At 51.2% G+C, this 27,214-nt stretch overlaps 3 protein-coding genes across 9 annotated transcripts in view; 2 read left to right on the forward strand and 1 right to left on the reverse strand.

Moving 5' to 3' along the window:
* MORC2 (MORC family CW-type zinc finger 2) overlaps nt 1-1,085 on the forward strand; it is a 51,257-nt gene extending 50,172 nt beyond the window's left edge. For 3 of the 4 annotated variants that reach the window (XM_083803657.1, XM_083803658.1, XM_083803659.1), the window contains one exon: nt 138-1,085. In XM_083803657.1, coding sequence (XP_083659783.1) covers nt 138-206 — 69 coding nt within the window. In that variant the 3' untranslated portion in view covers nt 207-1,085. The remainder of the gene's footprint in view (nt 1-137) is intronic. The other variant, XR_014573515.1, reaches the window with a different exon arrangement.
* An 11,064-nt stretch (nt 1,086-12,149) lies between these two features.
* LOC310883430 (apelin receptor A-like) lies at nt 12,150-13,610 on the reverse strand. Its single transcript, XM_083803739.1, has one exon. The coding sequence runs from the start codon at nt 13,479-13,481 to the stop codon at nt 12,399-12,401; it is 1,083 nt and encodes a 360-aa protein (XP_083659865.1). The 5' UTR covers nt 13,482-13,610; the 3' UTR covers nt 12,150-12,398.
* A 3,861-nt stretch (nt 13,611-17,471) lies between these two features.
* Nucleotides 17,472-27,214, forward strand: part of MAJIN (membrane anchored junction protein) — a 132,472-nt gene continuing 122,729 nt past the window's right edge. For 2 of the 4 annotated variants that reach the window (XM_083803805.1, XM_083803806.1), the window contains exon 1: nt 17,472-27,175. In XM_083803805.1, coding sequence (XP_083659931.1) covers nt 27,157-27,175 — 19 coding nt within the window. In that variant the 5' untranslated portion in view covers nt 17,472-27,156. The remainder of the gene's footprint in view (nt 27,176-27,214) is intronic. The other 2 variants (XM_083803807.1, XM_083803808.1) reach the window with 1 other exon arrangement.

Consider the following 27,214-nt stretch of genomic DNA (forward strand, 5'->3'; position numbering starts at 1 on the left):
AGATGCAAAGGATGATCAGGACAAATGTTGCAGAGGATGCTGTGCTGCCGTACAAGGAGGCATTTTGTTTTATTCATTCTTGCACTGCTCTTCAAGATTTACTTTTTCACTAGTATTTCTTGTGTTTCTGGTTTCAGGACATTGACATTAATACAGATGATGAACTGGATGCATATATCGAGGACTTGATCACAAAAGGAGACTGAATGACCCCATTATACATCCAGGGAAGTGCAGAGGAGCTGGTTTCTTCTACGGAGATGTGGATTCCTGCAGTGGAGGACTATGACAGCTGAGAGGAGAGGGTTTTTAGACAGTACTTCCTTTGTATTGGTGTACAACTCGTTCTTGTGACTTTACATGAAAAAGACATTCGTGCTTTTGGCAGGAAAGTTTTTAACATTGTAGTTCTTTGAATCTATTACTTTTGTTTATAAATATTTATTTTTAAAAGAAATGGGAACTGTGCCTGGTATGATGGGAGGGTTGCTGTATGTTTTTAGTGAGGTTAACATGTGGGTACCCATTTTCGCATCTGGGGCATATGCTAAACCTGAAAGACCAGAATATCATGCCTAGCACATTGTCTCTAATAAGAATCTGACAGCAAATTAAAATTAGGTCTTGAGTTGTGGAAGAAGTCAGGACTCTGACTTCCAAGATGCTGACCTGGGGTGAGAGAAATCCAAGCTAGGAACCTGAGCAACACAGAGGAGATCAAAACAGTCTCTGTGGGAGCATGGGTAGAAGGGATGAAATCTTGAGGGTTCTGGCAAAGCTATGTGTGGGGGTAGGGGATTGGCATTTGCCAGTGCAATGAGGTTGCTCAATAAGTCTCTGTAAGTAGGTGGAGTTGTCATGATGCTAACAGCTCAGAGGGTGAAAATACTTTTAAAAGAGTGTGGCCTCGTAGGTGACTCTCAATGGATTGTGATCATTAGAGAGAGAAAGCTGGAGTTCAGATTGCTTTCTAGCAGTCACCTTTTTCCACATTTTTGTTTCTGTTTCTTTGAGACGTAACTGGAATGGCAGAAGAACAACTTGACCAGCTGAAAATAAACTGACCCTCTGTTCTGTTGTCACTCCCTCAGGTTTGTGTTGCTTTGCTCCAATTGCTCTTCCAGGTAATTTTAATTAGAGTGCTGTAATTTGGAGCCCTGCACTGATGAATTGCATCTGGCCATGGGTCAGCAACAAGGACAGTGTTTTTCCAACTTCCTTCCAGCTAGAGGCTGCACTACAGCTCCTAGTAGACCACTTGTGGCACAGATGACTTGGTTTGAGTTCATTGGTTAGCCATCGTCTCAGGTCTGCTAGGACAGGATGCCTATGAACTCAGTGCTCAGAAAACTGAAATCTACAGCCTAGTGGCTTAAAGAACACAGTGTGACCAAGATGTTCTCACCCTCAGGAACACCAAATGAAATGGGCCTTTGGAGTTGTTCTGATGGCTGAATGTGTAACAGATGTTGTAGAGAAAAAAAATTAAACATCTGTTGCACGAAAAATCTCAAGCAGTACTAATATATAGTACTAGACAACTCCTCTAAGTTTTACATACCACAGGAAAAAAAAAGCAGAAGAGGAGGTAGATATACTTATTTGCCTGCATTTCAGGTCAAGAAAGCATATTACAAGAATAGCATACAATTTGAGACTGATCAGTTTCTTTCAGAATGTGTGGACCCTACTTCTTAGTATAAATGAAGGTAAGAAGCATCCCCCCAACTACTCTACACATTCCTGGGTGGAGGGGCAACATTCCTGAAATGCAGGAGCAAGCTCATGGTAAAGCAGTGGACGTGGTGTATCTTGATTTCAGTAAAGCCTTTGACACTGTCTTCCACAGCATCCTCACAGCTAAACCGAGGAAGTGTGGTCTGGATGATCGAGTAGTGAGGTGGACTGTAAACGGGCTGAAGGGAAGAAGCCAGAGAGTTGTGGTCAATGGGATGGAGTCGAGTGGGAGTCCTGTATCTCGTGGAGTCCCTCAAGGGTCGGTACTGGGACCAGTGTTGTTTAATATAGTCATCAATGACTCGGATGAGGGAATGGAGCATGCTGTCAGCAAGTTTGCTGATGACACAAAACTGGGAGGAGTGGCTGACACACCGGAAGGCCGTGCTGCCATCCAGCAGGACCTCAGCAGGCTGGAGAGGTGGGCGGGGAGAAACCTACTGAAATATAACGAGGGCAAGTGTAGAGTCCTGCATCAGGGCAAGAACAACCCCAGACACCAGCGTAAGTTGGGGACTGCCCTGCTGGAGAGCAGTGAAGGGGAGAGGGACCTAGGGTCCTGGTGGACAGCGGGATGACCATGAGCCAGCACTGTGCCCTTGTGACCAAGAAGGCCGATGGCATCCTGGGGTGTACCAGAAGGGGTGTGGTTAGTAGGTCGAGAGAGGTTCTCCTCCTCCTCTACACTGCCCTGGTGACAGAACATCTGGAATAGTGCATCCAGTTGCAGGCCCCTCAGTTCAAGGACAGGGAACCACTTGAGAGAGTCCATCGCAGAGCCATGAAGGTGATTAAGGGAGTGGAGCATCTCCCTTACGAGGAAAGGCTGAGGGAGCTGGGTCTCTAGCTTGGAGGAGACTGAGGGGTGACCTTATTAACGTTTATAAATGTGTAAAGGGTGAGTGTCAGGAGGACGGAGCCAGGCTTTTCTATGTGACACCCAATGATAGGACAAGGAGCAATGGGTGCAAGCTGGAACATAGGAGGTTCTGCTTAAATATGAGACAAAACATTTTTACGGTGAGGGTGACAGAACAACTGGAACAGGCTGCCCAGAGGGGTTGTGGAGTCTCCTTCTCTGGAGACTTTCAAAACCTGCCTGGATGTGTTCCTGTGTGACCTGATCGAGTTGTTCCAGCTCTGGCAGGGGGATTGGACTAGATGATGTTTCAAGGCCCCTTCCAATCCCTAACATTCTGTGACTCTGTGGTATTGGAGGTTAATTGCAGTTTATTGGTTAATTGCAGTTGCACACTGGTACATCAGGTGATGTTTTGTAGAGCCTGAATATTATGTTAAGGTCAAAAGAAATCATGTCCTTTTCAGGTGACCAGCAGGAATTCCAAACTAGATTTCATTAAAATACAGCTCAAAGATGATGCAGCTTGCAATCTTTATTTCATAACACCAGGGGGTATGCCAGTGTGGAACCTATAGTCCTCACATGTTTCTTAAGCTTCATGAAACAGTTTGATCCCCTACTCTTCCTCTCTCCTCCTGTTAGGAAGGTGTTACACAATTTTATTCCTCTGTTCTCTGGGAACATCTCTTTTACAGTTTTAACTTCTCTTAAGGCATTTCATCTTTTTGTTCTCACACCAAATATTTTTGATTGAGTTATATTTCTTCCCTGGAGTTACTTTCAACAGTGCAACTGATGTGTAACTGTCCCCTCTCAATTTCAATGTTGCTAGGAAAAGGAAGGCAAGAGTGCTTTTTTTCATTAGCTTTTAAGTGCTAATCAAAACCATTCTCAAAACCTTTCTGCTCATCCTTCTCTGCATCTGTTTAGAATATTTTTTTAATAACCTTGGTAACTAGACCTATATAGAGCATTTGATTTTTACTAATGCCTTTAGAAAACAGGAACGAAGTCTAAATAACCTTCTGCTCCAAGCAGGATGTACTCAAAAGCTGTATCAATTGTTCAAGGCCTTCTCTGTCTGTCCTCATAATGTTCAAGGCCTTCTCTGTCTGCCCTCATAAAATCTTCAAGGGTAGAGGTTGCACCAGTTTTCTGCATCACATACCTTTCCAGTGATGGTGGTCTACCTTTGCATCTAACAAGTCTGTCCCTGTCTGTCCCTGCTGGACCGATGGGCTGAGGTCAACTGCATGAAGTTCAACAAGGCCAAGTGCCGGGTCCTGCATCTGGGGCGTAACAACCCCAAGCAGAGCTACAGGCTGGGAGATGAGTGGTTAGAAAGCTGCCTGGCAGAGAAGGACCTGGGAGTATTGGTGGATAGTCAGCTGAATATGAGCCAGCAGTGTGCTCAGATGGCCAAGAAGGCCAACAGCATCCTGGCCTGTATAAGAAGCAGTGTGGCCAGCAGGTCCAGGGAGGTGATTGTCCCCCTGTACTCGGCTCTGGTGAGGCTGCACCTCGAGTACTGTGTTCAGTTTTGGGCCCCTCGCTACAAGAAGGACATGGAGGTGCTCGAGAGAGTCCAGAGAAGGGCGACCAAGCTGGTGAGGGGTCTGGAGAACAAGTCTTAGGAGGAGCAGCTGAGGGAGTTGGGATTGTTCAGTCTGGAGAAGAGGAGGCTCAGGGGCGACCTCATCGCTCTCTATAGGTACCTTAAAGGAGGCTGTAGCGAGGTAGGGGTTGGTCTATTCTCCCACGTGCCTGGTGACAGGACAAGGGGGAATGGGCTAAAGTTGCGCCAGGGGAGGTTTAGGTTGGATGTTAGGAAGTACTTCTTTACTGAAAGGGTTATTAAGCATTGGAATGGGCTGCCCAGGGAGGTGGTTGAGTCACCATCCCTGGAGGTCTTTAAAAGGCGTTTAGATGTAGCCCTTAGTGATATGGTTTAGTGTAAGACTTGTTAGTGTTAGGGCAGAGGTTGGACAAGAAGATCTTAGAGGTCTCTTTCAACCTAGACGATTCTGTGATTCTGTTGCAGCTTTGGAGGCTTACTGCTGCCTATTGAAAATATCTCACCTGCTGCAGCCTAGGCAGCTAGACTTTGCTGCATTTAATCATGTTGTTATCATATGTATGTTCAGTTCCCTCAGTCTTCTCGGCTTTCAGCTGAGTCTTTTCTACAGCAGGAATACTTAGAAGTATATGAGTTGTATTTTGTACAACATCCTTCCTCTTTATAAGGCCACCTCCCTCTTTGTAAGACTAACTTTGTGCCCATAATTGCAGTCAACCATTTGGGAAATTATTCCCACAGCTGTCACCTAGAGTCTTCATAGCATACGTATTTCTATCAGTAAAGTTGCAAATTCATATATTTAATAATGAAGCAGAAAAATAACTTTTTAAACATGAATTTTGGTGGTGTGTGTGTTTTTTTTTTAACAGTTATTGCTCCAGGTCAGTTTTGCCTTAAGAGGCAAAAGAAAAGACCACAGCAGAAGGAAAAACCTGAGTGAGCATCTAAGGGAGCTCCTTTACAGGGGCAGCACTGTTTGGGTGGTGTTTCTTCAGCATCCTGCAAAGCTTCCTAGCCCATGCAAGTGCCAGTAAGGGTTTTGCACACAGCCTTGTTCCACTAAGAGCTGTGGTCCCTGTGAGTGGAGCAGAGCTGGGTCTCTGCACAGAATAACTGTCAGCTGCCTCTTCCTCTTCAGCAGTGTTGTGTTGTATTGTAATCCCCTTCCTACTCTTAAATGAGCATTTATACAGGGCCTTCGAGCAGTCCATCTTCATACCTACCTACTGTAGTGCACAGTGCTGGGGAGCTCCTGTCAGCAGAACTTTAATTGTCCTTGCTGCTTCCCTTGCTGAAATGTCAGGCTTATCTTGGAATCTGAAGTCTCTGTCAGTCATCCTCAGGCTCATAAAGATTCACTCAGTGCTTTGCAGAGAGTCCTTGCAGCTTGGACTTGCCAACTCTGAGTTGTGTGTAGGTATGTGCAGTACTGTGTGTGCAGCCCCTCATTGTTTTTGAAGTTCTGTGTATCGCTACTGTTCCTTAAGTAGAGGCTTGAACCTCCATGTTGCCAGCAGCAGATACAGGGTTTGATTTACCGTAATAGGATCACCATCTTCCCTTTTTTTTGTTTGTTTTTGCAAGCGCTTCACGCTGCCTGCAGCAAGTACTGGCTGGGCTGGGTTTTGGGGATGCAGTTTGCTTTCAGCTATCTTTCAGGACTATTCCTTCTCACCCAGTGAGGTATACGAGTCTCTTCTTCTCTTTCTGCTGTTGCCTTACTGAAAAGGCATAGGAAATGTCTGCCAAGAGTCTTCCTGGCCTCTACCAGGTTATCTTAATCTACTCAGAGTAGCCAGTTTTCTTGAAAATCCCTCTCAACAAGATCTTAATTTGTTTGTGGTCCCAGGGTCCTGTTCACATGTGACTTGCACTTGACCAGTTCCTTCTGTGTGGGGTGAGATCTGACAGGCAGACACCTCTTGGATGATCTTACTATATCCACTTTCATAAGCAAAGCTGCACCGGCACAGCAGGATTGGGGAGACCTTCTAATCCTGCACTTGGTCCATGGGCCATCCTTGTGCTTTCAAGAAAAGTAGCTGAGGGAAATGTTCCAAGAATCTCTTCCACACCCAGTGGGAGTCCTGGAGGCCTCTAGGTACCTGCAACCTTGGTAGAATGAGGGGTCAGGTTCATGGGGATTTCAGGGAGCCTGGGTTGTGTGTCCAGGGCGCCCTGCAATTTCATTGTGCGTAGAAACCAGGCACTTTGGGCTGCTCCAGCCCTCAAATGTTTCCTCTTTCCCCAAGGTGGCAGTTTTCTGTGCAGAACAAATCATGACATCACCATGCCCTCATCCTTCCAGGAGCCCTATGTCTCTGAGTCCTACCACTGTGGTAGCCCAACAAGGTGAGGGGGACAGGGCTGGGGGTAATAAGGCCCTTCTAAGGATGATGTTGTTACTAAATCCTATGAGCAAAGTAGCTGGTGTATCAGGCTGTGTAAAGTACTGGGTGCTGCAGAGCCATCACTCTCAGGGGGAAGGTGGTAGCCAGACTGCCAGTGTCACAAGCAACTGGGACTTCAAACAAACAAACAAAACAACCATACATAGGAAGCCCTGTCTCAGCCTGGAAGAAGGGAGAGTGTCCAGAATGTTTGCATAGTGGGTTGAACCCACAACCCTTGTTTTTGCTGTCTTACCCTTCCTGAGAAGAGTGTGGAAGGCAAGGGGGGGGGGGGGGGGGATCCAGGCTGCTGGAGGGAAGGAGCAGCTCTGTGTGACCCTGTGCCCCATGGCCTCATGCAGGTACTAGTTTGGGCCCTAGCCTGGCTGTGCTGCATGGGGCTGCAGGGAGCTTGTGTAGAGTCAGTACTGCCAGGCTAGCTCCAGTTGCTTGTGGCCACAGCTGACCACAATCTGTGGCTTTGGCCTTGCTTGCCAAGGAAAGCAGGGGCAGCTCTGTGTGGTGCTGCAGGTCTGGGGTTCACATGCCCTCCCTACCCAGTGTGGCTCCAGTACTGGGGCCATTCCCCTTCCACTTCCCCCGAGCCTCGGTTTGCCAGGCTGAAAGGAAGCTGCCAGCTCAGCTGCCAGGTGGGGACTGCAGGCTGGGAGCCTCTGAGCAGGCACTGCCACAAGCTCATGAAGTGTCACATTGTCTGCACGGGGGCTGCCAGCGCCTGGGAACGTGGGCACGTGTGGATGTGCCAGCCCCTGGTGCTGCCCTGTCTCCAGGGAAACGTCTCATGATGGTAGAGGCATCCCCAGCCACTGCTGGGGCACCCCCAGCCTGACCTTGGCTCAGTTGGCTCCGCAGTGTTTGTCTGGGAGAAAAGAGAATGAAGTCTTCCTTTTCCTGGCAGCCATCAGCTCCTGCTGCAGCTGCCTGGAATTGGCTCCCTTGTCATGAAAGGGTCAGTTTGGCAGCTGCCCCAGAGGAGAGAAGGGAACCACTGAGCATCACCACAAGCCCTGGGCCAAGGTACTGCAAGGCCCAGGGCTGCCACCTTGCTGTGGGTGAGCACACACAGGGCCCTTGTCACAGCTACCAGAGCGGCTGACAGCTTCTCACCTGCCGTGCGGTCTTCTGGCAGGATCAGTGTCTTTGGCCCCACAGGGAGCAGGGCAGCCTGTGCCCAGCCCACCTGCTCTGGTTGGCCCCGGGAGGGCCAGGAGCTATTGTGGTGGGGCATGTTCCTGCTGCCAGTGCACCCCAACTGCAGCACTGTGGCTGCTGGGGCGCACACTCTGGCTGTGGCCCCCCCTCCTTGGGACTCCACGTGCCCTTATCCTTCAGGGCCACATCACCCCTTGTTTCCTCTCAATTGCCTCTGCCCCTCTTGTCCTTTCCCTGGCTCTACCTGCCTTGTGCAAGCCGCTGCCCCATCATATCTGAGCCAGGGGACAGCCAGAGTAGGATGGGTTGGTTTTTAATCTTCCTCCACCCTGCAGTTCTTGTGCGAGCACAGGAGGTTTCTCACATCCACAATTGTAGTGGGTTTATGTGGCAAGGTTTTGGTAGCAGAGGGCCATAGGGGTGGCTTCTGTGATAAGAATCTAGAAGCTGCCCCATGTTAGGTAAGGGTCCTGCTGCTGAGCCAATAAGTGATGTTGTCTGCACCTCTGTGAGAGCAGATTTAAGACAGGGAAAAAAAAACAAACAATGCTGCTACACAGCAGCTGGGAGAGTGAGAGGAGTGAGAAACAGCCTTGCCAGGTGCCAAGGTCAGTGAAGAAGGAGGAGGAGAGGTGCTCCAGGCACCAGAGCAGAAGTCCCCTGTGGCCTGTGGTGATGACCGGTGAAGCAGGTTGTCCCCCTGCAGTCCATGGAGTACCATGGTGGAGCAGGGTTCCATCCTGCAGCCTGTGGAGGAGACCACAGTGGAGCAAGTGGACCTGCACTGACAGAGGCTGCGGCCTGTGGAGGACCCCTGCTGGAGCAGGCCCCGGGCCGGAGCTGCAGCCCGTGGAGAGGAGCCCACACAGGAGCAGGGGATCTGGGGGGAGCTGCTGCCCGTGGGGGGCCCGTGCTGGAGCAGTTTGCTCCTGATGGATGGACCCCGTGGTACGGAGCCGTGTGGGAGCAGTTCTTGAAGAGCTGCTGCTTGTGGGCAGCCCCCACAGGATCAGTTCTGGAAGGATGACATCCTGTGGGAGGGACCCCACAGCACAGGGGAAGAGAGTGACTGAGAAGCAGCAGCAGAGACGAAGTGCTATAGACTGACCGCAGCCCCCATTCCCCTCTTCCCCTGCGCCACTTGGGGGGAGGAGGTGGAAGAGGGCGGATGGGGAAAGGCATTTTTGGTTTCTTTCATTTTTTTCTCACTTCTGTAGCTTGTTAGTAAGATTTATTGCCTATTACTATCTCCCTACTCTGAGTCTGTTTTGCCAGTCACAATAATTGTTGAGCGATCTCCCCGTCCTTACCTCAACCCTTGAGCCCTTTGCATCATATTTTCTCCCCCTTTCCCTTTGAGGAGGGGGAGTGAGAGAGTGGCTGTGGTTGAGCTCGGCTGCCCACCCAAGTAAAACCACCACACCCTTGCACCCACCACCAGCCAAGCTCCCTCCCTGGAGCATGATGGCACAAGGACGTTCTTTTGGGGTGCCAGGGGAGGCAGCTGCAGAATGACTTTTCCCATGGTATGACTGAGCGTTCACCACAGGGAGTGGTGCTGGGGTGAGCCCTCTTCCTACGGGTCACCTCCTTCTCCCTTGTGTGTTTTGGCCCAGCTCCAAGCTGGTCCTCCCACCTCTTACCTCCTTCTCACTTGCATGAGCAGCTGCTGTTGTTCCTTTGGTTTACATGGGACTATGGACTGGTGACCTTCTGCTCACAGCAGCCCTCCACTCGTCAGTGCTACCCAGCTTCATTTGGGTGCAGTGGCAGCTGGAGAGGGGAGCTGCTCTGTGCAGCAGCATGGGCAAGACCAGCTTGCTGCCTCTGTGTTTCCTCCAAATCCATCTTGAAGCTCCAAACCAGATATTGCCCAGTGAGCCTGAGCAGCTGGAGCACGTTTAGAGGCTGGATGGAGTGCCCAGCTCTTCACCCTGGTCGTAGCTCCCACTCTTCCCCCATGAGCAGTGGGAGTCTCTGTACTCATCTTCCGAGTACAGAGCAGTAGATGTGCATGGAGCAGAAATCCTGAAAAAACACCAAGCTGTCTCTGCTCCTTCTCCCCCCAAGGGGCTTTCACCCTGGAGCAGCAGGGAAGGCACGTGTCCTCACTGGTGTGGTCACCCCTTAGCCTGGAGGGTGGTGAGGGTGAGAGCAGAGCCTGCTCTGCTCAACTGTACCAGCACAGGACGTGGGCCCTAGTCACAGGTTTGGCGTTGAGCTGGTGCTTTGGGAGCAGGCACAGTGCCAGTGAGCAGGGGCTGGTGGATGGTGAGCACCTTTTGTGCCAGGATGAGGTACAAACAGCGAGGCTTCTTGGGAGGGCCTTGGGATAGAATGAGTGACCAACATGGATGTGAGCATGTGGGGCCACCTTGCTGCAGCCAGGGGCCTTGGCTTTTGCCAGGACACAGGAGATGCCTGAGGCCCTGAGGGACAGTAGGGCACTGTGCTATGAGCCCTTCTCTCTTTTCCAGTCTTCCTTCCCAAGGAACGCAGTGCCTCATAGCAAGGCCAGCTCCTGCCCTGCCACCCCCATTGCCACCAACTCCTCTCTGCTGCACTCATGCTGAGGAGGGAGGCTGCAAAGGTCTGCATCAGGTGCCTACTGAGTCCTGGACTGCCCTCTGTGACTTCAACGCTTCCTCAAGACATCTTACTAACAGAATTCATGCTCTCCTTTGTATGGTCTGGAGCCATGCCCCGTGGCTGCCCTGGCAGGTCCTAGGCTGTCACCTCCCCATGGAGCAGGGGCATGTGGCTGCAGGGGCCTAGGGCCTTGCTCTCCACACCTGCATCCACTCTATGCTGGTGCCCAGGCTGGCACAGGGCATGGAGAGGAGTGGGAAGACCATGCTGCTGGAGCCAGCAGCTGTCCCACGGGAAGCAGCAGCACAAACTGCTAGAGAAGTAACCTTTTACTTGGTTCTGGGGGACAGACAGTGCTTACAGCCTGCATTTTGCTGCCCTGATGTCCCATGATAAGCGGGTCTGAGGACCTCCTGCTTACATCATGTCGTGTTCTTCCCAATGCTCCTCCATTCCCTCTGGGAGCACAGCTCTGAGGTGGGACAGCATACCACCCAAACAGACTATGCAGGTCTCACTTCAGTCTGGGCTTGGTACGCTGCATCTGCAGAGGTGTGTGTGTGTGTGTGTGCTGAGACAGAGTGAGAACAAAAACACAGAAGGTTTTGCAGAGCCTGGGCTTGGAGGAGAGGACATCCACCCTTCCATGCATATGGTGCCATGAAGGGGGGTCTTGTCCACTCACTTCAGACCCAGCTTTCTCTCTGGTGCAAGTTCTCCAGTGAGAGAGCATCCCTACACTGCAGTCTTGGCTGTCGCTGTTCCATCTCCCTAAGAGGCACCATCAGCAGCTGCACCCTCTGAGAAGCTCATCCCTAAAAGGCAGCCATCAGCCATTTGACACCACAAAAGGGCTGCCCTTTCCCAGCAGGAAAGGGGTAACTAGTCTGTGGCATTCCAAAAGTGAAACCTCAGTACAGCCCAAAGAAAGACATGCCCATGCTTATGGTAGTGCAGCAAGTGTAACTCCTGCCCAGTGCAAGCTCCCCAAAGACTCTGTGCCACCTGCTTGGCATCAATTCAACATGCAGACACCCAGAGGCCCTGGTGTAACCCCTTGGATGTAGAAAGTGTTTTCTTAGAGGAAAACACTTCCACTAATATATTGCACCCAGGGAAATGCTGGCTCATCTGGGTTCAAGGAAAACACACTGAACTCCTGCTCATGGCAGGCTGGGCCCAACAGACTGCAGACCCCCCCTCTGGGATGACCATACCCTGGAGACAGCAGCACACCCATGTCCTCAGCCACCAGTCCAGACACAATCTTTGACAGCCCTTTGAAGCTCAAGGAGCTTCTGTGGTGGGGAGAAGAGCTGAGCCTCCAGCCATGGCAGTGCACAGATGACACGAGCCCAGGACAGACCAGGCCAGATGGGCCCAGGACCTGGCTTGGAAGGAAAGCAAGACAGCGGGGACAGTGACTGGACGGCTGTGAGAGCAGTCATTTGGAAAGGTGACAGCTGCCATGCCAGACACCCCTCGCCAAGGGGAACCACCGGGGAAGGGGGCACGTCCCTGCCTCACTGTTAACCCCGCGGGCGATGGCTGCAGCGGCCTGCTGCAGGGACAAACAGGACAATCAGTCCCGGGACAAACAGGCGGCAGCGGCACGACCAGCGCGGTGGCCTGCACACAGCGGCCGTGCCCGTGCTGTGCAGAGCGGCCTGAAGCATCCCCACGCACGGCAGCGGCCCCGCTGGGACACACCGGCTGCAGGGGACGCCCCCGGCCAGGAACGCATGGCCCGAGCCCCGCGCGGAGCAGCCTCAGCAGCCGGCACCGTACGGGGGCCGGTGGGGGAAGGCTGGCGGAGCTCCCAAGGCGACCCGAGGCCCCCGGCGCGGGGCCCCGACCGCCCCGGTCTCAACCCTCCCTCGGGAGCTCCGGGGCCGCTGCCTGCGGGGAGCGGAGGGGGAAGGAGCCGGGAGCTGCGGGATGCCGGGCAGGACGCGCGGCGCCGGGGCACCGCCCGCCAACCCGCCCCTTCGGGCGGAGCCGGACGAAGAACGGAGCAGGCTACGACCGCGGAACGGGCGTTTATTGGGGAGCGGCGGGGCCGCGGCAGCTACACCTTGGTGCCCCCCGAAGGCACCTCGGAGCGCTGAGTCTGGCCGCTGAGCGTGGAGGAGGCGGCGGCGGCGGCGGGCGGGCGGCGCGCCCCGCGCAGCCCCAGCAGCAGGCGGCACTGGGCGCGGAACCGCCCGTCGATGAAGGCGTAGAGCAGCGGGTTGAGGCAGCTGTTGAGGTAGGCGAGGCAGGTAGCGTAGGGGTGCAGGCGGGAGATGAGGCCGAGCAGCGCGCACGGCAGCTCCAGCAGCCCGGCGGCGGCCAGCACGAAGAGGCTCTTGAGCAGGTGGAAGGGCAGCCAGCAGCCGGCGAAGACGGCCACCAGCGCGGCGATGAGCCGCAGCAGCCGCCGCCGCGCCGCCGCCTCGGCGCGGCGCGGGCGCAGGTGGCGGCGAACGGCGGCGCCCACGCAGCAGTAGCAGACGGCCATCAGCAGCAGCGGCGCCGCGAAGCCCAGCGCCGTGGTGCCCAGGCTGAGCGCCGCCGCCGCCCGCGCCGCGCCGCCCAGCTCCAGGTCGCAGAGCGTGCGGTTGCGCGGCCCGCGCCGCGCCTCGCGCAGCAGCAGCGCGGGGAGCGCCGCCGCCGCCGCCGCCGCCCAGAGCGCCGCCAGCGGGCCCAGCGCGGCGGCGGGGCGGCGCGGGGCGGCGCGGGGCGGCGGCGCGGCGCGGGCCACGGCGCGGTAGCGCTCGGCGCTGAGGCCGCCCAGGCAGAAGGCGGAGGCGAACATGTTGAGCAGCACCAGGTAGCTGCTGAGCTTGCAGAGCGCCGCGCCGAAGGGCCAGTGGAAGCGCAGCGCCGTGTAGGCGGCCCAGAGCGGCAGCGTCACCACGAAGGCCAGGTCGGCCAGCGCCAGGTTCCCGATGTAGGCGTCGGCGGAGCGGCGCTTGGCCCGCGGGCCGCGCCACACCGTCAGCAGCACCAGCCCGTTGCCGGACAGCCCCAGCACGAAGACCAACGTGTAGAGCACGGGCAGCAGCGAGAAGGACGCCTCCCAGTCCGCCTGCCACTCGCACGCCTGCCCCGTCTCGTTGCCCTCCTCCTCCCCGTAGTAGTAGTCCGCTTCCTCGCCCGCGTACTCCATGGTGCCGCGCTGCCCCCGCGCCCCGCCGCGCTCCTATAAGGGGCCGCCGCGCACCGCCCCGGACCGCCCCCCGCGACCCCGCACCGGGCGGCCCCGCCGCGACCCCCGCCCCCCGGAGGCGCCGGGACCCCCGCCCCAACCCCGCCCCGCCCCGGAGCTGCTCCGCGCCCCGGCAGAGCGTCGCTCGCAGCCCCCTCCGCAGGGCGGGGCGGGGCGGGGCGGGGCGGGGCGGAGCAGGGGCAGGAGCAGTTTGCTGGCCGGAGCCCCCACTGGCTGGAGGGGGCCGAGGGCGGTGGGAGAGGAAAGGCACGGGTGGGAAAATAATGCTGTAAATTCCGTGATGCCTCTTGGAATGACCTACGTGGGTGTCACCAGCACACCCCAAATCCCTGCCAGCCTTCAAAGGTGAGCATGTGCCATACGCTGTGGCAGAGCCGGGTGCCGGAGCCAAGTGCCAGCAGGGACCTGTAAGCCAGGCTAGAAACGTGCAGGATGAGCAGGGAGGGCAGAAAGTGAATGCTGCAAGAGCTTCATGGTGAGCGCAGCAGGAAAATGGAGCAGTGCTCAGCATAGGGAGCCTGTGGGGGTCCCTACTCTGGGCGTGTTGGCACCCCATCCTTGCACAAAACAATTCCATTGCACTTGTTGGTGATGCCAAGCCAGAGCACAGCCTTGGATAAGTAGGACTAGCAGGTCTAGGGGAAGAAGATGAAGCAAGCCCAAGAGCATCCTGACCTTGTGAAACACCATCCCTCACCTCCCCATCGGTAACTCATGCCTTCCTCCAGCATTTCTCACACAAAAAAGTGGGAGAGAGGTGGAGGGGTGTCCCAGGAGACCTGGACATTTACTGTCGTTTCTCAATGGCAGAACTGAGTTTGTTTTATCTGTCCTGGCCAGTGTTGTGTGACAGTTGTCGGGCCCTCATTCCCAGATGATAAGGAGAGTGGCTACTTCCTGCAAAACAGACTGCATGCATAGTGTCCGGGAGGAGAACGTGCCTGTACTGGAGCAAGTGAAGGAGCTCTTAGCACGGGTTGTTTCAGGTGAGGGGGAAGGATGGGATGACACTATGGCTGAGTGGGACTTTGTTATTCTTGAAGTCATGGCTTGGCTAGCTGGATGTGTTGGATCAGTCCCTGTCAGCAACATTCAGTGGCAGCAGAGCCCCTTTGTCAGGTGTTTACACATTCCCCAGTAGGACTGGGCCTGCTGCACCCATGGAGCATCCTCATACCCCCCAGCTGGGCTCAGGGTTGGGAACAGGCAGGATTGTAGGCAGGATTGTAGGCAGGAGCCCTGGAGCCAGCAGCATCTGCAAAGTCTCCGGAAGCAAAATTCTCTGTCCGCTGGGCTGGTTTCCTGCTGATCCCAGTCTCTGTATTTCGTGTCTGTTTTTTTTCTTTTTTCCTTTTCTCAGACATGCCATAAAGACGTCCTTGTTCGAGGAGAGCCTTGCAGAAGACACTTCCTCTGTGTTGGTCCTGAGGGTGGCATGTGGCCAGCTGCAGCTCTGCCAGGAGCAGGGAGGGAGCGCTAGGCTGTGGTGGGCTGTTTGCTTGCAGCAGAGGTTTTTCCCCTCACTGGGATAGAGGACGTTCCTGTTCCCTGGCTGTTTGTTACTGCAGCATATCAAAGCAAGTTCAGCATGTGGAGTCTGATGCTTCACTGGCCAGTGGTTTTTGACAGGGTGAGACTCTGCAGCTAGGTCAGCCAAAGCTTCTCCTGAGTCACCACTGTACATCTCCACTGTTTCTTCCACTGCAACAGGGCTCCTTGTAGGGGCTGCATCCCTCAGAGTGGCCGAGGCCTGTGGCCACAGTGGGAAGTGAACAAACTGAACTCTGAATCAAGATCAGTAAGTACCTGGGAGCCAGGAATCATGTCTCCCAGGGCGGCAGGGCCTTTCTCTGTCTCCCCCATTCTCTGACCAACACCATAAAGCCTTCCTTCCACCTCAGCTACCCTGCTGTGCTAAACCTGGCATCCCAGGGGACTTCAGGGCAAGCAGGAAGGGTGCCCCACACCTGCTGCAGCTTGTAGTAATGCAGTGTTGTCTGCGTTGGGACACGGCCAGGGAGATGAAGATGTTAGATGAAGACATTCTTCACTGAGAGGATGGTTGGGCAACAGCACAGACTCCCCAGGGCAGCAGTCACAGCCCTGAGCCGGCCGGGGTTCAAGAAGCATTTGGACAACACTGTCAGATACACAGTCTGATTGTTGGGTGGTCCTGTGTGGAGCCAGGAGTTGGACTTGATGATCCCCTGTGGGTCCCTTCCAACTTGGGATGTTCCATGAGTCTTTGATTCTATGGTTCTATGCCTTGGTGCCAGCGAGGAAGTCGTGGGGCTGTGCTGCACGTGCAGCCAGGAAAGCCTCCCTGAGCTCACCTGGCTATGGGGTGATGAGATGTATCCTAGGTGAAGATGGAAATGTCTTTGGTCACCACCTGGATCTGTGCTGGGAACAGGGAAGGTTGTTCTCTGAGGAGGGGTTGTTTCACACCACTGCAGCCCCCCTGCCTAGGACAGTGCTGCTTTGTGTCCAGGCCCCGATGCTCTCTCTTGCCCATGAGAAGTAGGCGGGTGCTGGGTTCCCATTCCTCCCATGGCTGTGGGGTCAGGAGCAGGCTGTCTCCCAGCAGAGCTGCACTGTGCTCCTCTCAGAGGTGTGGGGCATCTGGCTTCTCAGTTGTGGCAAAACGATGCCCTGGACACCATCCCCCTCCTCAGCTGGGTGCAGGTGAGGTCCCAGAGCTGGGATCTGAGGCACACCATGGGGCCAGGCTGGGCTATGGGGCTTCCCCTCACCTGGAGGAGTGGGGCAGGGCCCATCCCTCCTGCAGCAGCTGGGAGCCAGGGCTTGTTGGGGCAGCAGGGCTCTGCCTGCAGCAGTGCTGTGTGGTGCTGCGCATGGTGTCAGGAACTGGTGTCAGGAACTTGGAGCAGTTTTTCTGAGAGTGGTGAAATGCTTGGGATAAACCTGTAGTGGGAGCTTTTACAAAAGTCCCAGACTGAACTTCAGCTGAGTTCTGAACAGAAAAAGATATCCTGCTTTTCTTTCTCTTCCATTGTCCACTCTGTGAGATAGCTGAAATACTGTGAGGAAGTTTATTAGGCTGCTTTCAGAGCAGCCAGTCTGTGAGGGCCACAACATCTCATGACTTTCCTTCTGACCCCAGGCAGTTGAATGGGATGTAGAGGCAGCCAGGTGGAGAGGACCACACTCAAACTTCAGCTCCACACTGTTGGGGTTCCTCCAGGACAATCCCTTCCTGGCCACCCTCTCCTGGTTTTGGCTGGGGTAGAGTTATTTTTTCTCCTAGTAGTTTGGATGGTGCTGTGATTTGGATTGGGAAACCCTGGCCGGTGAGGAGGCCGGGGTTGCACAAGAAGCTGTGAGGGGATGCAGCCAGAACAGCTGACCCCCAGCTGCCCAAAGGGATATCACATACCATGTGATGACACGTGGAACAATAAAACTGGGGAGGGGGGCTGCTGCTCAGTGATAGGCTGGGCATCAGTCAGCTGGTGGTGAGCAATTATGCTGTGCATCACTTGTTTTGTATTTCGGTTTTGTTATTTCCCTTCCCTTCCCTTCCCTTCCCTTCCCTTCCCTTCCCTTCCCTTCCCTTCCCTTCCCTTCCCTTCCCTTCCCTTCCCTTCCCTTCCCTTCCCTTCCCTTCCCTTCCCTTCCCTTCCCTTCCCTTCCCTTCCCTTCCCTTCCCTTCCCTTCCCTTCCCTTCCCTTCCCTTCCCTTCCCTTCCCTTCCCTTCCCTTCCCTTCCCTTCCCTTCCCTTCCCTTCCCTTCCCTCCCCTCCCCTCCCCTCCCCTCCCCTCCCCTCCCCTCCCCTCCCCTTTCTTTTTCTTTTTTTCTCTTTCTTTCTTTCTCTTTCTTTCTTTCTTTCTTTCTTTCTTTCTTTCTTTCTTTCTTTCTTTCTCTCTCTCTCTTCTTTCTTTCTTTCTTTCTCTTTTTCTTTCTTTCTTTCTTTCTTTCTTTCTTTCTTTCTTTCTTTCTTTCTCTCTCTGTCTCTCTCTTTCTTTCTCTCTCTCTTTCTCTTTCTCTCTCTCTCTCTCTCTTTCTTTCTCTCTCTTCCTTCCTCCCTCCCTTTCTTCCCTTTCTTCCCTTTCTTCCTTTTCTTTCTTTTCTTCCGTTTCTTCCTTTTCTTTCCCCCTCTTCCTTTTCCCTTTGATTAAATTATCAATTTTCCTTATCTCAACTGATGAGCCTTTTTTTTTCTTTGCAGCATACTTTCTTCTCCCCCTCTTCTTCTGAGAACAGGTAGTGAGAGAGTGGTCGTGGTGGAGTTTAGTTGCCCAACAGGGTAAAACCATCACAGAGGCCAACACTGTAACATGACACTGAAGTCTCAAGGAGAGACCAGGGTGTTCTCTGGCCAGATGGACCTATGGGAGCTGGAGAGTTGCAGCAGAGGCTGCATGGCTCAGGGCTTCTGCAGGTCCAGATGTGCAGGCACTGGGAATTGCCCTCTGTCCAAGCTCCTTCACAGATGGGTTGGCATGATGGACCTTGCAAGACTCCTCATGTCCAAGCAGGCTGGCAGGGGTCTGCATACACACAAGTAACCCTGTCCTCTTTGTGCCTCAGTCTCCCCATGTTATCAAAGAGGACAGCCAGGCACTGCATACCAATCCCCTTGCAACATGTACTTCCAGAGCTCTTCACAACTGCCTGTACATGAAGCTCCTACCCAAACAGCACTTGCCTCTTCAGCAAGATGTATGCAATAGCTAGACATGACTTGTAAAGTGTTGTTAGCTCCCTAGGTTGTCTTAGACACTGTGGGAGCCCAGCGCCATCAGTTCCCAGGCTGCAAACCCAGTCTGATCTGTGGGCTTTCCATCACAACCAGCAGGCCAGCAAATAGACTATTCAACAGATACTTTGTTGGCTGATTTCTGGACTGCAGAAATCTGAGGTGTGAACATGTGTGGATGAGCCTGTCCATGCAGCTACTGCAGGATGTCATCTGTTGTGGTTTAAACCCGGCAGGCAGCTCAGCACCATAGAGCTGCTTACTCACTATTCCCAAGTGGGATGGGAGACAAAATTGGAAAGGTAAAAGGGCAAGAACTTGTGGGTTGAGATAAGGACAGTTTAATAAGTAAAGCAAAAGCTATGCACACAGGCAGAGTGAAACAAGGAATTCATTCACTACTTCCCATTGTCTTGCGGATGTTCAGCCACTTCCAGGAAAGCAGGGCTCATCAGGTGTAATGGTTTCTTGGAAAGACAAACATCATTCTGAATATCGTCCCTTCCTTCTTCTTTACCCCAGCTTTTCTGGTTCATCATGACATCATATGGTATAGAATATCCTTTTGGGCAGTTGTAGTCAGCTGTGCTGGTTGTGTTCCCTCCCAGCTTCTTGTGCGACCCCGGCCTCCTCACCGGTAGGGTGGTATGAGAAGCCGAACAGTCCTTGGCTTAGCGTAAGCACTACTGAGCAACAGCTAAAACACTGGTGTATTATCAACACTATTTTCATCCTAAATCCAGAACACGGCATCATACCAGCTACTATGAAGAAAATTAACTCTATACTAGCCAAAACCAGGACATCTTCCATTCACAGTGATGCACCCAGCACCGTCTTAAGATTGTCCAGTCCCTGGGAATCCTGTTTGTACTGTGTGCTTTCCATTGAAAGGCTTTGTACATAAAGGCAGTCTGCCCTGTACCAGATAGGGTGCAAACTTCCAAACTTCCCAGTTATGCTTGCAATTTGCAGGTTTTCTTTCATTCCCTTTCTAGGGTCTTCCACAGTTACAAAGGCAAGTTAACAATAACTGGGTACTTAGATCTTGTTGTCTTCTGCCCCATACTACCCCTTGCTTATCTAAACATCTCTTAACATCCTCTAGGGAGGGGCACAGGTAATTCCTTCTCATCTTCACAACTCACAGAGGTGGATTGGAATGCCAGCCAGGCTAAATACTGTGTGACTGGCCCCCATATCTGTATGTGGGGACAGCCTGCTGCCCATCTAGTGGTCATGACTTGATTAACTGCAACCACAGGCTGTCCTGCCTCAGGCCAGCCAGCCTGCTCTGGACAATGGAGTGACAGCAGGCACGGCAGTCTGGGAAGGAGCCAAGCCCCATCTAATGGAGCAGGGACCTCCCCTCCCACAGGCTGCCGTCAACCATGATCAGAGCAGAAAACCCCATCTACATGCTCTGGAACCTGTCAGGCTGTGAGGTCCTCTAGGACGGTGTCCCTGACAATGACAACATCCCTGTGCTGCAGTGACTCTGTGATGCTGTGTGTCCTGATACAGTACTTCTGTTACTTGCCCTGGCTACATTCATTCTCCTTTTTTCCACAAGGTCTGCTGGGATCCCTGGGCTTTGGCACCATCTCCCCCAGAACATCCTTAAACTTCACCACCGCACTTCCCTTCACCATGGAATCTCTTGTCTGCAATGCCCCAATGCACCAGGCAGTTTCATTTCATGCTTTTCCTTCACAGCAGGGCTTCACGCAAGACCAGGGTGATGAAGGGAGGAGAAGGGAGAACAGTGTTATTTTTCGCACTTTGTACCCTGCATCTCCTTACTGCTCAGCACTCAGTGCTGGTTTCCCAGGCTGCCTCTGCCCAGGGGTGCCAGGTCACAGTGCTAAATGCTCTGGAGGAGGACTTACCTTCCACCCTGCACCTGAAATCAGCCTGTCTAGTTTGTGTTCTAATGGATGGCCTGGGAAAACAAACCAAAACTCAGAAGGCGACAGCAAGAAGAAAAGACCACTTTGTAGAGAGGGATCATTATCTTGGTCCAACACCTTCTTCAGCTATTTAGAGGAGCAAAGAAAAACAATGTCCTTGACAGATGAGTTAGAAGCATCTTCCCTTTGCCCCATCCTGCTTGTGTTGAAGGCATGGCCAAGACAATGCTTCACACAGGAAGAATGGGGACTGGGTGAGTGACCAGGGGCTGGAGCAGATGGGGAGCCAAGGTCAGGCAGGAAACAAGTTCCTGGAAGATGTTGTTTACATATAAAGCATTGTGCCAAGGCATGTCAGGCTCAGCTCATCATGGATCAGCTGGCCCAGCCACAGGCCTGACCCTGGCAGGAAGCAGTCATGGGAAGCAGTCACGCTTGTCCCAAGCCCCGTTGTGGTGGGGGAAAGATGCCAAAGGAGAGTGGTTCCTGCTGGGGTAGGGACCTGCTTGTGTGGCCTCAGAGAATTATGATGTGGTGTTTCCTTGCTTTATAAATGTTATTGTGTAAGTCCACAGGGCCACCAGTTACAATAAGATGAGTTCAAATTACCTGGTTGCAGTACAGCCTGGCTAAGGTGATAGGCTGTAGAAATGGGCAGCAGAGAGTGTGTGCTGAGAAACAGAGGTTGCCTATGCAAAGTGTAGGGGGAACCTTCAGGGTGGTCAATGCAGCACACTGAGCCCTGCACTCATCTCAAACATTGATCTCCTGGATGTGCCTAAGAAATCCCATAGAGGTCCAACCTGGAAACGTCCTTGTCAAATGTCCTGCTGGGGACAGCTGAGGGTGCCTTGCCTGCATCATATGAGGACACAAGAGGTTCAGGATGTTAGTAATAGAAGAAGAAATAATACAATATTGTTTAGTATGTTACATTTGCGATGTACTGTTCCGAGGCTGCGCTTGGAAGATACAAAATATATGTGCAAGGGTAACATGAGAATGCACCAATTCATGATGAGGAGAAAGGAGGATTAAAAGAATGCTCAATTTGCAAGACATCTAGATAACTGGGGCTTCTTGGACTCTGGGAACTGGGTCAAACCAACCTTGCGGTTTGGACTGAGACCAAGGGCTCAGAGAGCATGCGTGAGAAGGAAAGGTTAAAAAGTTCAACTCTGATGAAGACATCTTACTTCATCCCGACGACCACCCGGACGACCACCAGAGAGTAATACGCAAGCGCAGAAGGACTGATAAGATAATTAGCATACGAAGCGAGGCTAGGCGGAGCTAGGAAATGAATATGCATAGATGAGTTGTGAAACCTAATGCATATGTAGTATCTTAGGAGATAAAAGAGAACTAAGAGAACAAATCAGACGAAGTTAGATTTGGGCAGGCATGCCCCTAACTTCCGGCACCTAATAAAGCACCTTCATATAATCACTTTGTGGATTATGTGTCTTCATGAACGCTAACATTTTGGCGACCCAGATGGGACCTCGTGGGCACTGCTGAGGCGGCTCGCGAACTGATCACGCTCCAGCCGGCACCGGGGAGTTTCTCGGGGAGCCATCGGCCGCGACCGACCCCCGCTGCTCACAACGTACCTCTGAAAGGGTAAGAAAAAGGTGCTTTCTGGTAATCGGTACCGATCTGGTCTGGGAGCCTGCCGGTCAGACGCGGCGAAAGCCACGCACGGTTGGGCTAGGGAATTCCCGTGGTAAGCCTAGGCGCCGTCCGTCAGACAGTCGCGAAAGCGCTGCAGGTTCGGCATCAGTGGTCTGGTTTTGCTGCAGGCTCAGCATCTGGTTCGGTTCGGTAAAAGCTATAGCTGATAATGGAAAAACTTAAAAGTATTCTGGGCGGTAATGCTTCGGTACCGCGATCCTCCCCTTTGGGCTGTTTATTAGCACACTGGAAGGAGGGGTGTTTCGGGCAGGAGTTACGAAAGGGTAAACTGGTTGATTACTGTAATGTTTGGTGGCCACAGTATGAACTAGAAGATCAAGAAAGTTGGCCAGAAAACGGAACCTTACAGTACAATACTATCTTACAATTAATGTTATTTTGTGAGCGAGAGTGCAAGGGGCCTCTCTGTGTGATTGCGTGATTGTGTTGTGAGTGAGACGCAGCATCGCTGCGAAGCGAGTGCGGAGTTCCGATCCGCGGTTCCGTATTCTCCGCGAGGGGAGCGGCCGGAGATGAACGAAGCGCATGACAGACCGAAAAGAAGTGCTGCTTTATCCAAATGCTGATTGGTGGTGCCCAATACACGGGCCCGGCGGTGCATCTTGCAATCCTATTTCGTTCTTAAATGTTTTGAGTGTGACAAGGAGGAAGGTGGGAGCATTATCTAAGTAACAGTTTAAAAGTTTCGGTATATTTGCGGTGGTGTTTGGTCGGTTTCCCAAGTATCGGGGGAGGGGGGCTGACTGATTATCAAAGCGGTAGAACGGAGAGCCACTTCTTTGGTGGTTCGGGCCTGAGCCCTGGGAATTTGGTAAGAAGGGGGAGAGCGAATTTATTTAGGCCTCAGTACCTTTTAAACCCCCGTCTTGATGGATACACAGGAGTGATTCCTTGTTTTGTGTAGGCTTACTAACAAAGTGCATGAGAAAAATTAGCATTCGGCTTGAAATTCGGCCTTGTTGAAATGTAAATTTTGTGGAAAAGGTGGTATTGTTTGTCTAGAAGACGGAAGGCTGAGTGCTTCAGGTGTTTTTCCGAAGTCCTGTGGATTTACGATTGGAACGGGGCTCATTAATAATCTGAAATAGTGAAGTTTGTATGTGGAGTTTAATCCCAGAGAATTGGGACATTTGAGAAGACTAGGAAAACATAGTAAAAACCTGCAATAAAAAGCGTGGAAATTGAAACAAGGGACAGTAATTAATATAAATAAATAAAAGGGAATGGGAAATCAAGGAAATGGGTAATATCCAAAACAAAGACGTTTTAAAGAAAGCCTCCTTGGGTGTATATTGGCACATTGCAAGGATATTGTCGGAAGGGAGAGTGGGGGGGGCGCGGAAAGCAAGAGGATTTCCACTAAGTATTGCAATCAATTGTGGCCACTGTATAAACTAAATGGCCACTTTATGGATCAATCGACTATAACAGTGTCTTGCAATTAATGTTGTTTTTGAGGAGAGAAGGAAAATAGGATGAAATGTTGTATACTGATATGTTGTTTCAGCATCTTGGAGGGAAAAGGTATGGAATTAAGTTGGCCCCTGACTGAGCCTTTGGTGTTGGCATTAGAAAAGTACAGGCTGGAGGAAGATAAAGGAAGTGTTAAAAGGGTTGTTGAAGGTGTTAAAGGCTGTGTGGCATGTAGTATTTAACAGAGCTGTTTGAAGTTGAATGAGCAGGGGAAGAGGATGTAGGAATGTTAATAGTTCCGCCTCAACCCGAGGCTGAGATCTCAAAATCGCGGTGTGAGCCCTCTGGGGCGGAGGGACCATGATGGGTCCGGGAGAGAGTTGTCATGGAAACAGAAAAGCAGCTAACTCTTAAAACAACCTGAGTTCCTGTGTAAGCTCAGATTGCCAATGGGACCGCTCAGGGAACTTTCAACCATTGCATTCCCCTGACCGACCCCTCCCCCCCCCCCGAGACCCTTACCACCCCGGAAATTATGTAAATACCAAAATCTGGTTAAATTGGGAATTGAGAATCTGTTCCAACAAGGTCCAAAAGAAAACCCTATGGAATTTTTGAATTTTCGGACCGACTTTGAAATGCAATGGAAAAAAAAAAAAAAAAAAGACAGAAAATTTGGACCTGGCTTCAGAAAACAAACAGAGGCAATTGGCTAGCCTCTTTCTAGGGCAATCGGCCCCTGATATCAGAAAGAATTTGTCTTAGGCTGCAGGATAAACTTACAACAGTCAGAAATGACGGGGACCTGGGGCATCTACCCTAGCAGGTCCACTAGTTGAAATAAAGCTAGGAAACGAAGAGAGAGGCTTGAATTTTTTTGTTGTTGTTGGTTACAGGAGCTTCTTTCTCTGTGTTAATTAGTCTGTAAATGTAATAGGAGCAACATATTCAGTGTTAAATAGTTTAAAAGTACGACTGGGAACTAAGACAACTACAATAATTGGAGCCACAGGGAAGGAGGAGGAACGGCCATTCTTACAACCCCTTGATTTGCGTTTTGGGGGTAAGGAACTAACCTATGAATTTTTGTATGTACCAGAATGCCCGATTCCACTCTTGGGACGGGATCTACTAGCTAAATTAGATGCAACAATAACCTTTGAGGATGGAGAATTAATAATGAAGGTACCTGAGTCCAAAGTAGGACAAATCCTAATGATCAAAGATAAACCCTTTGTTAATATTCCAAGAGAAGTAGAAAATGCAGTTATACCAACAGTATGGGAAACAGATGTACCAGGGAAGTTGAAACTGGCACAACCGGTAAAGGTGGAATTAAAGGAAGGAGCCAAACCTGTTCGAATCAAACAATATCCACTTAAGATAGAAGCTAGGCAGGGGACAGTGAAAATTATTGACAAATTTCTCAAACATCAGATTCTGGAAGAATGTAAATCGGAATACAATACTCCAATTTTTCCAGTAAGGAAGCCGAATGGTGAGTATAGATTGGTACAAGATCTTAGAGCAATAAATGAAATAACAAAGGACATTCACCCGGTAGTGGCTAATCCTTACACATTGTTAACATCTGTGAGAGAGAAATATAAATGGTTTACTGTGATAGATTTAAAGGATGCCTTCTTTTGCATACCTCTTGATAAAGATAGTAGAAAATTATTTGCCTTCAAATGGGAAAACATATTGAAGTTTTTGTACCACATATGGTAACAACTGTTTTAGAACAAAAGGGGGGCCACTGGTTATCACCCAGCCGAATGATGAAATATCAGGCAATACTAACTGAACAAGATGACGTAACCTTGAAAACAACTGACCTGTTAAATTCAGCAGTATTTCTAGGAACTGTTCCAGAAGAAGGACCGTTGGAACACAATTGTGTGGAAATAATTGAACATACCCATGCGAGCCGCGAGGATTTGAAGGATGTACCCCTTGAAAGGTATGACTGGGAACTTTTTACTGATGGTAGTAGTTTTGCGGAGAATGGAACACGATATGCAGGGTATGCAGTAACAACCCTGAAGACAGTAATCGAAGCAAAACCTTTACCACCTGAAACATCAGCACAGCGAGCAGAACTGATAGCCCTAACTCGAGCACTGGAACTGAGTAAAGGAAAGATGGTAAATATTTGGACAGATTCAAAGTATGCTTTTGGAGTAGTCCATGTTCATGGAGCATTATGGAAAGAAAGAGGGCTGTTGTCCTCACAAGGAGCCAATATAAGCTATCAAGAGGAGGTGTTAAATTTGATAAATGCGGTACAAAAACCAAAACAAGTGGCTATTATGCACTGTAAAGCTCATCAAGGAGGAACCTCAAAAATATCAGAAGGGAATCGGCTGGTAGATCGAGCAGCTCGACAAATTGCTCGGGAGGTGTGGAATGTAATGGCTTTGGTACCACTCAAGGTAGGCCCCACTTGTCTTAATCTTCCCAAGGAACCAAGATATTCACCAGAGGATGAGAAATTAGTACATCTCCTAAAGGCCCGAAAGAACTCTGATGGACGGTATGTAACCGCTACGGGCCAGGTAGTAATACCCCCCTTGGTGATGCGAGAAATACTTCAGACAAGACATAATGAGTGTCACTGGGGTGCAGAGGCAATGGTAACATTTTAAAACGTAGCATCATCTCTACACATATGTTAACAATGGCAAAATCAGTAATGTCAAAGTGTGAGATTTGTCTGAAAAATAATCCAGTAGCAAGAAAACATGCTGAAATGGGAAAAGTTAGAGTAGGAATAGAACCAGGAGATTACTGGCAAGTTGATTTTGTAGAGTTACCTAGGACTAGGGGATGTAGGTATTTGTTAGTAGGGGTTGACACCTCTTTCAGATGGCCAGAAGCCCTTCCCTGTCGCACCAATCAAGCTAAAGAGACAGTAAAATGGTTACTGCGGGAAATCATTCCGAGGTTTGGGGTACCATTAGGAATATCCTCGGATAGGGGGCCGCACTTTGTTTCATCTGTGGTTAAAGACATAAGTCGGCTATTAGGAATTTCTTGGAATTTACATACTGCATGGAGACCCCAATCTAGTGGACAGGTAGAAAGGATGAACCAAACTCTAAAGGGACAGATCAGTAAAATCTGCCAGGAAGCCAAAATACAATGGCCACAAGCTTTGCCTATAGCTTTACTGAGAATAAGGATAAAGCCAAGGAGTGGAATGTCAGTAAGCCCGTATGAGATTACGTATGGAAAGCCTTATGAATCCCCAGAACCAAATCCTAATATGCATATAACAGGGAGCCAGGATGTTTATAATTATGTATTGTCTCTTGGTAAAACTTTAGCTCAACTTCGAAGTGTTCTGGTGTGGAACCGACCGTTGGCACTGGAAAATCCTGTCCACGACATTCAGCCAGGTGACCGAGTGTACATTAAAAACTGGAATGAAGAACCCCTGAGAGAACGGTGGGCCGGACCTTATCAAGTATTATTGACTACTTTTACAGCTGTAAAGGTAGAAGGGGTGGATGCTTGGATTCATTATACTCGGGTGAAAAAGGTTCCCGAATTTTGGTCAGTGCGAGCAATCGGAGATACAAAACTACAGATGAGGCGCATATAACCATACAATGTTGGGGTTCTTAACAACAGTAACGATAACAGTAATTGTTTTGTGTAAATACCTTGTAATTGAGTTCCTAGAAATACCAGAAAAATATAAGAAAGAGGAAATATTCAGAGGAGAAAATGTTACTTTGGAATGTGGAATGCACAACGATAAACCAATAACAATTAGCTCTCTACAGGTGGTCTGGGGAAAAATAAATGACTCCGGACAGAGCCAGGAAATATACGTAGACACAACCAGGGACAATACAGGATTGAAGGCTAGATGGAAGGGGAAGGCATACGTAAGTATAACCATAGAATTGGGCCAACAACTGAGAGGA

Source organism: Anser anser, assembly GCF_964211835.1.
Source record: "Anser anser genome assembly, chromosome: 18".
Lineage (NCBI taxonomy): Eukaryota > Metazoa > Chordata > Aves > Anseriformes > Anatidae > Anser > Anser anser.